The sequence below is a fragment of the Oreochromis aureus genome, linkage group 17 (assembly GCF_013358895.1).
Source record: "Oreochromis aureus strain Israel breed Guangdong linkage group 17, ZZ_aureus, whole genome shotgun sequence".
In the NCBI taxonomy this organism is placed as follows: domain Eukaryota; kingdom Metazoa; phylum Chordata; class Actinopteri; order Cichliformes; family Cichlidae; genus Oreochromis; species Oreochromis aureus.
Genome location: NC_052958.1, coordinates 3,166,689 through 3,184,301, shown reverse-complemented (window position 1 = coordinate 3,184,301; position 17,613 = coordinate 3,166,689). Strand labels below are relative to the sequence as shown.

At 38.4% G+C, this 17,613-nt stretch overlaps 2 protein-coding genes across 2 annotated transcripts; both read left to right on the top strand.

Moving 5' to 3' along the window:
* Positions 1-4,892: 4,892 nt before the first annotated feature.
* On the top strand, positions 4,893-7,122 carry LOC116331624 (cornifelin homolog B-like). The gene is made up of 4 exons (XM_031754360.2): positions 4,893-5,109; positions 5,870-5,963; positions 6,091-6,278; positions 6,355-7,122. The coding sequence occupies exons 2-4, from the start codon at positions 5,897-5,899 to the stop codon at positions 6,562-6,564; spliced, it is 465 nt and encodes a 154-aa protein (XP_031610220.2). The 5' UTR covers positions 4,893-5,109; positions 5,870-5,896; the 3' UTR covers positions 6,565-7,122.
* Positions 7,123-13,989: 6,867 nt separating this feature from the next.
* Positions 13,990-16,202, top strand: LOC116331626 (cornifelin-like). Its single transcript, XM_031754365.2, has 4 exons — positions 13,990-14,034; positions 14,947-15,052; positions 15,176-15,363; positions 15,722-16,202. The coding sequence occupies exons 2-4, from the start codon at positions 14,986-14,988 to the stop codon at positions 15,959-15,961; spliced, it is 495 nt and encodes a 164-aa protein (XP_031610225.1). The 5' UTR covers positions 13,990-14,034; positions 14,947-14,985; the 3' UTR covers positions 15,962-16,202.
* The last annotated feature ends 1,411 nt before the right edge of the window (positions 16,203-17,613 follow it).

Sequence of the window (17,613 nt, the reverse complement as noted above, 5' to 3'; positions counted from 1 at the left end):
AAATATTTTAAGTTCATAGTTGTAAAAAGGTGCATTTGGAAGGCGACATTTGACATTCAAATGATCTGAAGTAATGTAGGATGTAAAGATTCTGATCTTTTTAAAACATTTCCAGTCACTGATATTTTTTTTAAACATGTTTGATATATCTGACTGATGTTTTGTAACTTTGTCAGCTTTGTCTGTCTTTTTTCTGCCTCAACATTTGACCTGGACTTTTGCTTACCTCCGCTGTAAAAGGGAAATTATACTGCATTACATTGTTCATACAAATTAAAAGTTTACTATATCAGGGTGTGTCTATCATTAGAAAAAGTAGAGCCTAGTATTCATTTGAAAGTGCATAAAATTCACATTTTGTTCTGTAAATCGGTCAGAAAACCTACTTCTGTGTGTGGCTCCAAGTAGGATTGCACAATCATGTCATATACTTTTCCCACACTGAGCTACCTCGCCCTTTGTTTGACACGAGTCTGTGATAGTGGCTTCCAGCTACATGCATTGCTTGGGTGTGGTTAACAACACAATAAAAAAATTTGATACACGCAGTTTAACACTACCCAATGTTGCTGTTAACGATCAAAATGCATTTAATGAGTATCACTCGCAACAGTCCTTCAAAAGTGCATTTGTTGTATGCATGTGTTAGGTCATAATAAATCAGTCAAATGAAATAGCTGTCAAGCTGGGATTTAGAGACTTTTTATGGAGATTTCTTACAGTGCAAAGAGAGCAGCTCCACCAAGGTATTTACCAATAATCTGGAAACACTGCCTACGGTTCAGTGCCATTCCAATCATTCTTGTATTCTTCCTACTCCTACTCCAAGCATATTCACTTACACTAGACACCTTGTGAAGTTCAGTTCATTTCAATCCAATTTTATTTATACAGCAACAGCAGTTGGTCCAAGGTGCTTTATATTGCAAGGTGAAGACCCTACAATCATATACAGACACAATCTAAAGACCTCCTTTGAGCAAGGCAACAATGCACAGGAAAAACTCCCTTTTATCTCCAGCAGACTGAGGCTCAGGGTGGGGTAGCTATCTGCTGGTTGGGGGTGAGGGAAGTCACAATTATGTTAAAAAAAACAAACAAACTGTGTTTACACGGGACATGTAGATTGAATAGCATTCAAATCAATGCTCCACATTTGAATCAGCCTCTTAATGAGGAACATGTGCTAAAGGTGAAGGTTTTGCTATTTAGGTGTTCTTCCTCGGTACTGAATTCTATGTATTAACAGGAATAGTAACCAGTCAACAACAATGGCAGCCAACTGGAATACTGGCCTCTTTGGCTGTTGTGACGACATTAAATCTTGTAAGCAACCAAAAAAAATGTTTTATTTATATTTGCCTTTTATCATCATATGTTGCCATTTAGATAATGTACTACAACATTAAAAAAAAACCTGCCTTTGTTTCCAGGCTGCTATGGTTTCTGGTGTTGCCCTTGCCTCGCCTGTACCGTTGCAGGAATGTCTGAAGAGAACCGCTGTCTCCCATTATGTGACATCTGCAGCCCTGCTGTGTTATCAGCCTTTGGGATACCACTGTTTGTGCCTCCTGCTGCTTTGGGTCTGAGGGTTGGCGTTCGACGCAAATATGGCATCCAGGTATAACCTACAGAACTTATTTTAAAAAATCTTATCAGAAGTTTATGACAGTCATCTATTTTTTAGGTTCCCACTGGTAAATAACTGTAACTAAGAAATGGTAAAAGTTGTGAAATGTGTGTAGTTACAGAATATTTCTCTACAGGGTTCTATCTGTAAGGACATCGCCACTTCCTGTGTCTGTATGTGGTGCACCTGGTGCCAGATGCATCGCGAGTTAAAAATTCGCAAACAAGGCACCCATGTCGTCAACATGCAGCCTACATCCACTGGGAAAAATTGAGAGTTTGTTATGGCTCCGTGCTGAGGTTGCTCCTCATTGGTGTGATCTGTCTTCTAAAAGCAATGTGACTGAACTGAGATCAGTTATGTTTGGCGTCACCAAACTAACTGATATTTGGTTATGACTGTCTTGCTTTTGACCTATTTTCTCCTGTAAGGAGCTAATAAGATTTCTGCTGTGATACACGCAAGAGAAGCATAGTATGTTTTATGTGTGCATGGTTTTCATTGCCTCTCTGAGCTTGCTCGTGAAATGTAAGTTGATTATTTTAATGCAACAATATTGATGATCATGTTTATAATGTGTTAGAAACTGAGAGATCAATGACTCTCCTGACTCATCAAACACATCTACAAAAACAAAAGTGAACTCTACTAAGTTCTTAAATCTCTGTGTGAATCTGTTACTTTTTAGACAAACTGATTTTGTATATGGAAAAGTAGCTCAAACTAAATTCTGAATAAATTCATCCATCTTACCCAAACGTCCTGTTACATGAAAAACAAAACATGCTGCAGACAAGATCGGCCCACAGTCACAGGTAATGTTGTGATGCTAAAAATACCTAAATGGAAATGTTTTGTTTCAATACTTTTTCTAAGAGGTCATGAATATCGATGTGTCCGTGATGCTGATTTTCATGATTACTTGAGATCTGTTTAATCCCACCATATGGTTCTATTAGTGGCATAATGTGAGAACAAGTAATGCTTGCAATGCTTCCTTGCTTGTCACTGTCAGCTTGTCAGCTGGTAGTCAATTTTTTGATAATATAGCAGATATTGGCAGCCATCTGTACTTGTCTTTCTGTAAAAAGTCACAGATGGACCCACGAACATGGATGACTTGGTGGGCTGAGAGCAGATCTTCAGAGGAGAACAACAGCCATGTTGGATTAAAATGAGTCCACAATTACAGTACAATCTGCAAATATACAGACAAAATGCATCATTAACCATTTTGTAAACAGTCTCTAGAGTGTTGTTATGTAGACTGCATGACAGTGAGTGACCCGACCGGTTTCAAACTCAGAAAAACAAACACTTAAAGCAGAACAAAATACTGATAACAGCTAGATTACTGTGATTCCCAGTCTTGTATCACTGTGATTGCAGCTAGGTACACAAATAAAACTACCACAGCCACAAGGTGGGTAAAATGACTGGGGAATTAACTTTACCAACTGACAATTATCACCATGGCTAATCTACACTGATGCCAATAAATGCACTATAAACACCCTGTGGACGTAACCTTACACCAAGGTCAACTTGACTATTTTATGCTTGCTTACCTGCAAACATACAGAGATCATGCATTGTTACACATTCTGTACACAATCTCTAGACTTTTGCCAGGCATACTGTATTACACTGAATGGCCTGGCCTCTTTACTCCTACTTGATCAGCTTTTTAGGATATACTCCCTCTTGTGGTAATGGAGGCATAGCCACTCTTGTAATAGAATAGAATAGAATAGAATAGAATAGAATAGAATAGAATAGAATAAACCTTTATTGTCCCATGAATGATAAATTTCGGTGTTACACAGCTCTTATAGCAGGAGGAATATAAAATTTAGAAGGAAGACAAAAAGTGGTCCTATATACATCAGCAACTGAAGTACGAATATACAGGTAACAATGTACAGAAATGAGTGGTGGGGGGGTCTTACAGGTTTCTCATTAATAAATACAAAACTGAATGCAGAGAGACCCACAACTGAGCAGCAGAAGGTGACTGCAGTGAAGTTTTGGCAGAGAATTCTATGGTCGCTGGCACACACAAAAACCCACCTGTATATAATCTCCGAAACCTGATATTAAAAACAGTTTGCTACTTGTAAGTAATCCCTAAGATTGGACCTTAAAACCATGGACATGCTGCACCTCACACTTGATGATGGAAAAGTAGGTAGACCTCTTAGCTGTTACATTAATTCTCAAAATATTCGAACTTACATAAAGTAAATAAAAAAAAATATCTATACAAAATTCAATAATCACAATCTGCTCATAATGGCACAGTGAAAAATATGGAGTGCATGACTATTTGCGTCACTAACTGAATTTTTGACCCACTACAGCTGTTGTCTCTATTAACTGTGCGCAAGGCAGCAATTCCCCATTTTGTCACAAGGTGTCACTGTAGCACTTTTCAATTTATTTCAATACAGATTTTTGGGATCTCTTGAACCAAGAGATTCAAACACAATAAAACAACTAGGTAGGAATAGCAGGCGCTAACTTTAAAAATAAATAAATACATGAATGAAAAAAGAAACTGTTTATTCTCTACCTGAATTACAAAGCTGACGCTACTTTTGATATGACAGTGAAATGTCTTTATTCAAACTCTCAGCCCCCCCCTCAAAAAAAAGTCTGAAAAAACTCAACTGACCTGTGTAGGTTAACAGACACATCTAGGCCAAAGTCACACCCTGAGACTTGAACATGATCATGACTATTATCCGTAGTTTCTGATTGTGTTTTTTAACGTGTCAGTACAACAACAATAAAATGAAACTTTTTTAAAAATAAATTTCTATGTGTATGTTTTTTGACATTTACCTTTAACAGACATATAGATGTTGCATTTGTTTGTATGTTTAAATTAACTTGAATGCAATTAAAATACAAAGCAAAACACGTTCATTAAAAATACAGATGGCCTTTTTTTTTTTTTTTGTCTGTCCCATTTGGTTCTTAAGCCGTCAGAATTGTTGTCTGAAGACCAACAAGGATACCAAATGGATTTATTTTGCCAAATGGATCATCATGGCATTGCCGTATTGGTCCATTTGATCAAACTTTGTTGTTATTATTTATTTTATTTTCAGTTGTTACAGATGGGACAGACATGACTGGGGGATAGGAAAGGGAGAAAGAAAGAGAGGAAGGAAAAGAAAAACAGAAGGGAAAAGGGACAGTGAGAAAGGGCACTTACAAAGACAAAGAGAAAGAAAAAAAAAATCTCCTGGATCACCTGTTGAGAGAAAAAGAAGAGAAGACAAGCAAAACACAATACACAATACAGATGGTCTTCTGCGCACGATCTTTTGATTTCCTTTCTCTGTTTCTATAGCTTCAGGTTTTGCAGCATTTTTGTGTCAAGCCAATGGCAACTCTAAGCCACTCCCATTCCAAGGTGCATCCTTTCCTATATTCTGTATCACAGGTGCACACAGGGAGTCCAGCAAGACCAGGTAAGGCTTTCCACTTTTCTACAATGAATTTTACATCATTTACAGTTTAGTGTGATTTCTTTGTAGTGTGCTGTATAATACTGGATGTATAACACTGTAGGAGATGTGATGACAGAGGGACTGTAAAAAATGTATGTAAGTTTATGTAAATTGATATATTCTCAGAAAGAGATGAGTGTTTTCTTTCCTTTTTCCTTTTTATTATTGACCCTCTGTATTGGTAACTGTTTTTCTGCAAAGGTAAATTACATGCAAGGCTGCAGATTGTAAGTTGTCTTATGCAGAGGCCATTTTATATTGAACTGAACTGTCAACCATGTCCCAGCGACTGTTTTAAATGAACTTGGATGTTTTAGGAAAGTCAGTGTTTTACCTCTTGGTATTTCTGGTATTTTTTTGTCTGACAGTGTTTCGTCTTTACCGCTCAGCCTTAATCTTTGGAATTAAGGATCCATGAATCTGATTTAACTGAACAACTATAGACAATGCACTTTTCATTTCATTTCTCTGAATCTATACTTTGAGTTTCAGTTTGTTTGTGTTTATTCAACCATAAAAAGCTGCTGCTTCTAATCAAAGGCGCTATGAAATCTTAGCTATCGCTGGAACAAATCTTTGAGGTGTCTGATGAACAAGATTTGCTACAAGGTGCCCAAAATCTAATCTGATCATCTACTGCCTAGATGTCCTACGCAACAGACAGTTCCTTCTGCAGATGCATTTCTTTAACTTTGGTTTACCCGCTCCTCTACTTTCACAGAGTAATCCTATAGCATCTTGGCACACAATGGCAGAAAAAACCTTGATGGACTGGGATGCTGGTCTCTTTGACTGCTTTGAGGAAGTCAATACTTGTAAGACGCAAACTCTGATACATTTGCATTTTAAGCATTAAAGGCATGTCTTTCTCATTTGTTGGGCCTTAGTCTATTGAGAGTTTTTGACGTGACAGCCAAGTTGATTTGTTTCTGTGTTTTTCAGGCTGCTATGGTTTCTGGTGCGGCCCCTGCCTCGCCTGCACTGTTTCAGGAAGATTTGGAGAGAACAACTGTCTCCCCTTATGTGACATATTTGGTTCTGCTGCATTAGCAGCCTGTGGGATGCCCCTCTGTGTTCCTCCTGCAGTTTTGTCTGTAAGGGCTGCCATGCGAAACAGATATGGTATCAAGGTATGAACCATGAGACGATGACATACTCTGAACTAAAAAGAAAAAGCAAATTAATGCTTGTATTGTCTTTCTGCAGGGCTCTCTCTGTAAGGACATTGCAGTTTCCTGTTTCTGTGCCTCATGCTCCTGGTGTCAGATGCATCGTGAGTTAAAGCATCGCAAGAAAACCCCGACTGTCATCAACATAGAGAACAACACTGTTTACAACATGCAGCCCATTCCAGTTGCCCAGCCACCAGTGGTGATGGCGTCTGCACAGCCACCCGCAGCTGGTTTTGTTGCTTAACCCAGGAGGTATTATGTGCTCACAGTGACACTGCTCTGAGTTTGCTTTAATGTATTTATTGGTGAAATCAGAGCCTCTAATCATTTTTAAATACAATGTATGATCAATTATTTGTATTATTTTGCTAATAATCCTGCACATTTTTTTGTTTAATAGTTAAATGATGAGAAATGATGATGATGATAGTGAGAACTGGTGATTCACTATAGTTCTGAGATTAATTTAGTAAAAAATAGTTAACTGACGAAATCAGATACAAAGATGAAATCAGAGATGTGGGCCTCATTTTTGTAGCCAGCTATGGCAAAAGTATAAGCATGTTTGGGGGGGGGGTTCCTGCTTATATCAGGTAAGCTGCCACCTGTAAGTAGTTCTTTGCTGCCTCTTGAAAGACAAAAACATGGTAGCTAGCTGCAGGAAAAGGATTTTTAAAGTAAAATCTTTATGACAGGATACAAAGTCTTTTACTTATCCCACATGTGGGAAAACAGTTTGTTAGAGACAATACTCTGCTTCCTGTCTAATAAGTGTTGCAGAAGGTGGTCAAGTTTCCAATGCCAAAAATAAATGAACCAAAAATTCAAACACAATAAAACATCATGTCTTGTTTCTTTTGCTGAAATACTTCAATAAAAAAAGCCCTCTTCAGTCTGTTTCTTCCCTGATTTATATTTAAATTACCAACTCGGAAACCTGCCACTGGAAAAGAAATGAGAAAGTCAGAATATATTTGAAAATAACTTATCTTTTTGAAATGTCTCTGGAAGCTGCTCCTTCAGTAACATGCTTTTTCAGTCTGAACTGCTTTTTCTCACTCGAGCTCATAGCTAACTAATTTCTGCAACATTCATTTCATCTAAAGAGTAAAGATCATTGTTTGAGACAAAATCGCTTCTTACCTGATCACTTGATGAAGGCCCTGCTTCATTTGATGTTTCTGCACTGGAAACAAAGAGCCGGTGCTCTGCTCTCAATAGACACACACTTGTCTCTCCCAGCGTGCCACAAACTGTCGTGCTCTACAAAATCATATTTTAACATTATCAGTGACTGCTATTCCTGGGATCTGCACCACAAACGCCCACAACTGAGTAGCGAGAGCATGGAGTAGATTGTGCAAGTGTGTGTGGGCATAGGATTTATTTGGTCTGTTGTCTCCACATTAAAATATTTCATTTGTCCAGAACTTGCACCCAGCAGTACCTATCTCCATTCCTAACTGTGAAAAACACTGCCCAGGTGATTCCAAAAACATACACGTTTGGCACCTGAGTGACACCACATGCTTTAGCCAAAACCAACCGTCTTCAACCCACTAGCAAATTTTCCTTGCAGTCCTTTAGCAGTTGTCTTTCCAAGAATTCCTTTAAAATGATAGGAGGAACACCAGTATAACTGGTAGACAGCACTGCCACCCACAATAACTCCTCCTAGGGCTTTCATTGTAAGCTCTATCAATGTACATGCCTTGCCCTACATTGAATGGACAAAGGACGGCGTGTCAGCAGACACTTTTCTCAGCACCACAGTCAAAAAACAGCATCTATCAAGAAAGGAGACAAAATTTACCCAAGCAATGCAGAAACCAAAGAATATAAGAAAACAAAATAAAATGACAGGAAAGACAGACTTGAACTCCACTCATACTCACCCAGCATGCAATGCAAGGGAGAGGGAGAGAGAGAGATGGATGTAAGGAGTTGTTCTTAGTCAGTATTTAAATATATTTGATTAAAATCCAAGCAAAGCAGGAGCCAATGGTATAGGGTCTATAGGGCAAGTGTTAAGGCCAAGATGGCCGATGTGTTTGCAGTGCAGAACCAAAAGCAGACATGAGAGAGAAAACAAAGTATAACAAAAAGCGACCTATTTATTTAGGCTGATAGCAAAAAACAAAACCTGTCACAGTTTGTGAAGCAAGCTGTGTGGAGTTATGAAGAATGACCCAAGATGCAGGCACTGGCTGTGATGGGAGTGAGCTTTATTTACAGGAGGTGAAAGCAAATAAAATCTAGTTCCAGATGCTGTAGAGCAGGTCACCTACTGATCAGAAGGTTGGTGGTTCGATCCCTGGCTCCTCCAGTCTGCATGTCAAGTATCCTTGAAACAAAGGGAGACAGAGGACTTAAATACACAGAAGGGTAATGAGGGAAGCAGAAACACTGGGGAAACACAAATTTACCTAACGCCACAGGGGCGTTAGGTAAATCCACTGAACATGGAAACAAGAATTTCAAAATAAAACAGGAACCATGGAGAGACGTAGACATGATAAAACAAGCTTGACGACATGAAACACATGACAGACATGGAACAGAAGGAGAGACGCATGAAAACAGATAAGGGAGACGAAAGCACGGGCATAACTAAACATTAAACAAAGAGAACAAGACAGACTAACACAGAAGACAGGAAAAGACCCGCAAACACAGAGACATAGATGAAACATAAACTACACTAAAACTCAACTAAACCCTAACTAATAACAACAAGACAAGAGCTTAACATATTTGCAATATAACATAAGAAATCAAAAATACAGAATAAACTCAAAGTTCTGACCCTGACAGAGAGGGGCAGAGTACAAGCTGAACAGGTCACCACTCTGTCACAGGGTTTAGTCTAGTATTACATAAAATTACAGCCAATAATAGTAATAAACAACTATAAATGTACATGAGTAATATCATTATTCTCCCATGATTTAAAAAACAAATCAAAAGATTCAAATACAATATAACAAAATAAGAAAAGTTGCAGTGCTTTTGAAATGTCTTCCAAATGTCTTTTATTCATACTTTTCATACAAAGTGAGCTTCCTTTAATTTTTTAATTTTCTTCACAGCTGCTTTAAGAAGGAAGAAGTTGCACTTTTGATGACTTTAAGTCTAAGAAAACTAAACCGACCTGTACAGCATGTCTGTTGTATCTCATTAACAGTCACATCTAGTTCAGGGTCACACCCTGAGACTTCGAGGATCCTTCAGATAACAGACAAACATAATGATGACTATCATTAGCTTCTGTTTCAAACAATAAATGAAGAACATTTAGCTGTTTCTCTATTTTAACACATCAATAGAACAACAATAAAATGAAACCTGTGAAACAATCTGACATAAAACTTTTTTATGTAATACATATTTGCTTTTATGTTTAAATGCTTTTAAAAAAACATCCTTGATGGGTCAGGTCAATCGTGCATTTGTTTGTATGTTTAAAAGGAACTTGGATGCAATAAAAACATAAGATTAAGACTTCTCTCTCTATTAAAAAAAACCACAAACATATTTTTTCTTGATCTTCTTGGAGAGCACTTTTGATTTCCTTACTCCGTTCCTCAGTTTCAGGTTTTGCAGCATTTTTTGTGTTGAGCATATGCCAACTCTGTGCCCTCCTACTCCTATTTATTCCTTTTCACAGGTGCACACAGGGTGTCCAGCAAGACCAGGTAAGACCTTCTAGCTTTCGACAGTCATTTTTACATCATCTATGTATTTTACATTCAATTTTGTAGGTTATTTAATTATTAAAAAAAGAATCAAATCTATTTTGATTCTAATGTATGCTACCCTAGCCCCCAGCCCCTAACCCTAACCGCGGGGTTAGGGTAGAACAAGCCCATACACCTTCTTGATTCAGCACACATTTCAATTGAAAAGCTAAACTACAACTTCGTCCCTAAAAATTAATAATAATAAAAAACTAAGATAAATTCTCCAGGAGGAGGCGTGCACACATCTTTCTCTAATACATCAGTATATCTTACTATGTATACTTTGTAGCATTAAAGAACAGAGCAAAACTTAGTCATCTTTCCACTAAGTTTGTCATCCTGTGTCGGGATTGTTTAAATGTGTAACATTCACCTAGTGTTCCTGTGCTTTGGTGCCCTCTCGTGGTCACAGTTGGTATTCTGGAAGCCTCTTCTATAGCTCATTCAGTTCACTGCTCAGTCAGGGGTGCAGTGGTGAATTCCTGGCTCATGTATGCCTTCAACTTGCCATGCTATGTTATAACTTTAATATTTCCGCTGTGATGCATGTATGGTGTAACTGAAAGCTGCTTTTTCTTTAGATGAACTGCGGGTCTATAAAACACTTACTTGTCTGTTCTATCCTAAACATACTATTTTGGTGTGTATATAAACAAGTGTGTCCTAACTTGTATGGAAGTAATACTAAATCACTGAATGTTTTGTTAATGTAAGTTGGTCTGAGTTGTATTTTCAGTGTGACTGTGCATTCTGATGGACGCATCGGAGAGCAACTTGGGATCTTGTCAATGGCATGTGGCATGCAGACTGGAGCAGACGGAGATCGAACCACCAACCACCAACCTTAGAGCTGTCGCTCTAACCCAACCCTGAGCTACAGCCACACTACAGTCCTGTTAAGGAGTTGCATTATCCTAATTGTGCTAAGAATGCAAAAATATATTAAAAACAGTTCTTAAAGACACCACGTCATGGTGGACCAACACAAGTAATGAAACAGGCATTTTTCAAAAGTCAAACTTTCAGTTACCATCTGTACATCAGGAATGTGGTTCTTTAACACCTCTGCACACAAGAAACTGTTCAAGCTACAATTAACACTAAACAACTAAACAACAACTAAACCATGAACAAGAGTGGAAACCATCAAACAATTGGGCAACTATGGGTTAAGAAAAGGAATTTGTTTTCTGGAATCTTTATGCTGACGATGATCTGACCTCACTCCTGACAGAAATGGAGGCTGTCAGTCTTTTAAAGAAAGATAAGATAGAAGAGAAGCTAAATCAGATTTTCAGTTACACTGAACTGCCAGCTAATAACCTGGCAAAGGTCTTCACACACAGACATAGGGACAGACTCTTGACCTTGTCAACGTGGCCTTGGACTATGCTGGATCCTTAAATATGAGACCTTAATTTTCCAGGCTTCTAAGCAAGAACGATCCTTCATTTATCAGGCATATCCTCTATAGCTGTGCATCACTGTTCAGTGCAAGGCCCTCATCCAAGACCTTACCACTGATCCATGTAACTGCCAAAGAAAAGAAATGGAATGCACAGAAAGGCTCCCTTTGAGAGGTCGAACTCCCGTACATACCCAGACCTTATGTCTCGTTGCCTCTGTTCTCAATGCAGCACCAACAGCATCGTTTCTTCTCAGAGAAGATGTTGATTGAAATTACAGCCGTCATTAACATTGCCTTTACTCTCAATGAAGACGGACAGTGCTACATTGGATACATCATGGTAAAAGCCAAGCTAGTGCCTTGAGGCTTGAGTTGAATGCTTTACAGTATTGCACCGATGGAAAGATTGTCTTAGGATAAATCCATAACTCTTCACAAAGGTTTTAAATGTATGTACCCAAAAAAGTCTAAAGAATTAGTATGTCCACTACAGAGACTCAGTGGCACCATGTTTCAAAGGATCACCATTTAGCTAACATTGCGACAGGGCTAACAACAGCACCAAGAGAAGTTTGTTCACCCATCTTTGGTTCTTGAAGTTCTAACAACAGCTATTTACATCTGAGACATGAAGTACGTTTAATCTGGTCAAACCAGAACATGATGCAGAGATCTGCCCAAAGTTCAGTGTTTTCACAACTAAACTTGTTGACAGACTTCTTTTTCCACATTGATTAGAATAGTTCTCCTTATGGAAGGCCTCGATACGAGGAATGACAAAGCTCATCAGTGTGGCAAGGAAGTCCAAGGCTTCAAGTGAAAACCCTTAAAATCCCCTTAAAACACTGCAAAATTTCAGGTAATCCACTATGTTTAACGGTTAGCATTCAAGGATAAAGTTAAACAGCTGGAAGAGGGGAACTAGTCTTGAAAATAAGTTCTTTGTTGAGGCTGAACCCATTCATTGACCAGGTTGCGGGACAGTTATGGTAAGCGGTAATTGGACTGGTTCTTATATACCGCTTTTGTACTGCATCTAAAAACTCAAAGCACTTCATGCAACTTGCCTCATTCACCGTTTCACACAAGCACTTTCTTTCTAAGCTCTTTCTGCTTAAATGCTTTCTATCCAACATTCATCATCCTGTTTCTAAAGTAGAATCATTGCTTTGAAATCTCTTTGCGGTGGTTTTCATCTTTGCTTTGTGTTGTTGGCTTTGTGTTCATACCTAAATCCTAAGAGAAAGAGGATGTGTGTCCTCATTAAGACAGGGATTTTTGTTGGTGTGTTGGGCTGTAGCCACAGGTTTATATTCTTAATTGGCGATCATGACACAGTGTGTTTCAGATCATTTTACAGAGTAACATGAAAGTAACATAATGAGTAGTATGACAAATGTCTTTCTCCTGGGTGTAATAAGTAATATAGTGCACTACTTATAAGAAAAGTGTTCTGTGTAATATCTGTAACAACTTGCTTTTTTGGAGTTATGACCCCAGCACTGAACACAACAAAGAGGGGAAATACCTCCAACATTCACAAACATTAGACCATGCACCATGTAATTGCTTTCCATTAATGTAATGTCGTTGATATGCTACTTAGAGATGGTGGTGACTCTCAAAGTGGAGCAAATGAGAATCAATAAGAAATCGAATCGATGAGGGATATCGATATTGGAATCGGAATCGCTAAATTCTTATCAATTCCCCACGTGTGTAACACTGGCATGGTGTGGGCACAAAATGGACTGATTCTTATACAGTGCTTTTCTACTCTCCCGGAGTACTCAAAACGCTGCATACAACATGCATCATTCATCCCTTTCACACCCACTCATATAAGCACATTCTAAACCATAGCATGTCTTTCATCCTGTTTTCCTTCTTCACCCCAACCGGTCGCAGCAGATGGCCGCCCCTCCCTGAGCCTGGTTCTGTCGGAGGTTTCTTCCTGTTAAAAGGGAGTTTTTCCTTCCCACTGTCGCCAAAGTGCTTGCTCATAGGGGGTCATATGATATGATTGTTGGAGTTTTCTCTGTATTTATTATTGTGCGATCTATTGTACAATATAAAGCGCCTTGAGGCGACTTTTGTTGTGATTTGGCGCTATATAAATAAAATTGAATTGAATTGAATTGAATTGAATTAAACTCTAGTGCAATCTAACCAACATTCACACACATTCACACTCCAATGAAAGTATCGGAGAGCACTTGGGGTTAGCATCTTGCCCAAGGATACTTTGCATGCAGACTGGGGAAGCCAAGGATTGAATCACCAACCTTCCAATCAGTAGCTGATCTGCTCTACCACCCACGGCAACCCATGGGGTGGCTGTGGCTCAGGTGGTAGAAAATCACCCGATTAGAAAATCACCTAGGATGCATTTATTACCACATAATGGACATTCACTTTTAGTTTCATGTTTCCATTTCCAGAGTTTCAGGTTTTGCAGCATTGTTTGTGTTGGCTCAAATGCCACTGACACTCCTTATCCAAAGAGCCAAGGATCCTTTCATTCATTAAGTGTCAGAGGTGCGCAAACAGTGTCCAGCAAGAGCAGGTAAGACCTTCCAGTTTTCTACGAGTCATTTTACATCAACTTAGTGATCAGTACTTAGTTATTTGTACCATGATACTAGAGACATTTTGTAAAGAAAATGTATGTATTTCCAAGAAATTAACAAGTGGATAAATAAAAATGTGTGTACACACAGTGCATTTTGTATATTAGTCCTCTTCGGAGAAACAGAGGCCATCATGACGGTGTGACTGTAAAAAGCTGAAGTTTATTTAAACTGAAACAAAAAAGACTAAAATGTATTGAGCAGTATAGAGAGGTATACATTTTTAATACCCTGTGTTTCTAGAGTTTTGGGGGGGGGTTGTTATTAGTATTCCCGAAGGCAAACATCCCAAACTCCAAATTCTAAGCTGTCTGTTGTAGAGGGCAGATAAAGTGGATTAAACTGTCTGAACTGTAAGCGTAACAGACTTTCACTTCCAAACCAGTCTACATATTCTGTTCAGGAGAGAGTTGTTTACCCACGCATTACTGTACTCGTGTTTCAAGTTACACAAGTCATCTTTTTGAGATATGTCAACCATGTATTGCTGTTTGTTTGAAAGTCACTTGGATGTGTGTAGAAAGCTTGTTCTTCCTACATCCCCAAATGCTTGTTCATTGTAGATGTTTGGGTGTTTCTCTCTATAATGCTGTAGAATTTTTACCTTGTTATATAAAATCTATTGTGAATTATGGATATATTAATAGAGCTTAATTGAAGAATTAAAAAATGACCACAATATCCTTAACACACACTTTGGTTTCAATTTCTTTCTCTACTTAAATTCTCCCATTGCTACAAATATTTCAATGTCTCAGGTCTCGTAAATAAGTTTGATAGAAAGTACTCCAAAATTAACATTTTGACTTTCATTTTATTTGACTTTTTCTGCTTCTCGACTTTCACAGAGCGATCGTTCAGTGTCTGTGGGTGAAGTTCAACATACAATGGCAGAAAAACCCTTGACAGACTGGGACAGTGGTCTCCTTGACTGCTTTGAGGATACACGTACTTGTAAGAAGCCAGTTAAATTTGAATGACTCAGAAATTATATTTTCATTTTCAGAACTACAGGACTTTTTTCTTTGTCTTTTGAGACTTGTTACCACTTTGTTGATGTGTTTCTGTGTTTTTCAGGCTGCTATGGATTCTGGTGCTGCCCCTGTCTCGCCTGCACTGTTTCAGGAAGATTTGGAGAGAACAACTGTCTCCCTTTATGTGATATAATCGGCCCTGGTGTATTCGCAGCCTTTGGGATACCTGTTTGTGTTCCTCCTGCAGTTTTGTCTGTAAGAGCTGCCATGCGAAACAGATATGGCATCAAGGTATGAACCATGAGACGAAGACATGAACTCAAAGCTGGACTTAAGTGGGAATTACAAGTCTCATTCACTAAATCAAAAACATCCATATTTGATTTCAACTATGATTAAATGTTTTTTGTCAAACATTCACACACATACTCAGTATCTGCTGCAAGGATATTGTGACATGTTGATCAGAAGAGCCAGGGACTGATCTATTGAACTTTTGGCTGGTACTCCCAAAGGTTGATTCTGTTCATCTGAACAGATTTACTTACCTGGATGATTGAGCATGCATCGAGACATTGTGGTTGGTAGATGACCTGCTCTTCCACCTGAATTACACCACATCTGTAATGCTTGTATTGTCTTTCTGCAGGGCTCTCTCTGTAAGGACATTGCAATTTCCTGTTTCTGTGAGTGGTGCTCCTGGTGTCAGATGCATCGCGAGTTAAGGCATCGCAAGAAAACCCCGACTGTTGTCAACATACAGAATAACACTGTTGTCAACATGCAGCCTATTCCAACTGTCCAGCCAGGAGTAATGATGATGATGCCTGCACAACCAGTTGCAACTGGTTTCATGACTCAACCAACAGTGGTCATTCAAACAAAGTGAGACTCGTAGAAATCTGATGCTGCTCAGAGTGTGTTCTCACGTATTTACTCGTAAAAAAATAGGAATGTAATCATTTAGTATGTTAAATCCTTACAATTGATTTCCTAGCTATCAAGAAGATTAAGAGAGTTAACATAAATGAAGGGAATGATGACTGCCCATTTGAAGTTTAGTTACAAATGTAGATGTACTTTGTTGTTTAAGTAATAATAATATTTTACTGACTAAATAAAAACATGAAATCAGAGATCTGGACGCCATTTTTTGTTGACTTATCCTACTTTCTGAGACTTTTCTTCTCAAATGAGTGATTCAATTCTAAAAACTGCAAAAATCCACCATGAAGCATCTGTTTCAGATTCTACACTGATGTTTTGTGTCATGCAGTATGTGTGTGGTTGCAGTGTTGGGAAGGTTACTTTTAAAATGTATTCCATTACAGAATACTGAATACATGCCCCAAAATGTATTCTGTAATGTATTCCGTTACGTTACTCAATGAGAGTAACGTATTCTGAATACTTTGGATTACTTAACATATTATCATGCTTTTTACAACTACGTGAATGTACTATTGCTGTGATTTTTTACTATTACTGAAGGTCCGCGGCTCCGAACTGTAGTAAAGGGACCTCTGGCTAATACGGTGGGTTCCGTGTCGGGCTGGTAGCTGAAAAATAGCTTTACTTTGTTATCTGGGTCAACTTTGCTTGCAAGAGACAGAGAGAGGCGTTGAAAGGCTGCTCCAACAGAACTTATTGTTTCGGAGGAAAACACGAACACAGCATACAGTCGAGTCTTAATAGCTTACTTACAACTGGGCTCGTCAGTTGTTTTCAGAACATGATCAATAGATGAGGAGGTTGGGGAGCGGATCCACTTGATGTGTTCAAGGACAGGCAGCATGTCCTTATCATTTTGAACTCATAGTTGTGAGCTGAGACAATGTTTATTTGTTATTTTGAGTTATATTATATTACTTTATGTGCAACAATGTTTTTGTTGTTTACAGGTTTATGCAGACAAATGTTTACTCCTGAAGGCTGTGGGCAGCCTTTTGTTTTTGTAAAATTCTACATCTGTCACATGTTCTTTGTAGCTCACTGTTGATGGTTGTATGTTATTCTGACCCTCTCAATTGAGACCAAACAATTTTGATAAGTTATAATAACTTGTTTAAATATTTTTCTTTATTTTTTACTTAAACAGTTTGTTGAGCAGTGGAGTAATGTGGGTTTCTTAACTTGACAAATTAGACTAGATGTATGTTATTGTAACAGAAAAACAAGCAAACATTTTATAAATGCATAGTAATATTTGTCATTCGAATGAGTAATAAATACATTTGGCAGTGTTAATGACAGCTGTGGTTTCAATCAACGGCTCATCTGAGAAGAAACAATGCTGTTGGTGCTGCATTGAGAACAGAGGCAACAAGACATTAAAGCTGCAAGCAGCAATATGAGGGCCCTCGCACCCCCGGCGCGTCGAGCCAAGCCCAACACCTAAAACCAGCGCTTCCGATCTGATGTCACATTGATGGAATTCATGCATTTAACCACCAGCTAAAATTTCATCTCGTTCAACCATTATTATAGTCGTCCCACTAGGTGGCGCTCTAACCATTACTGACAAATGGCATAACAAACATT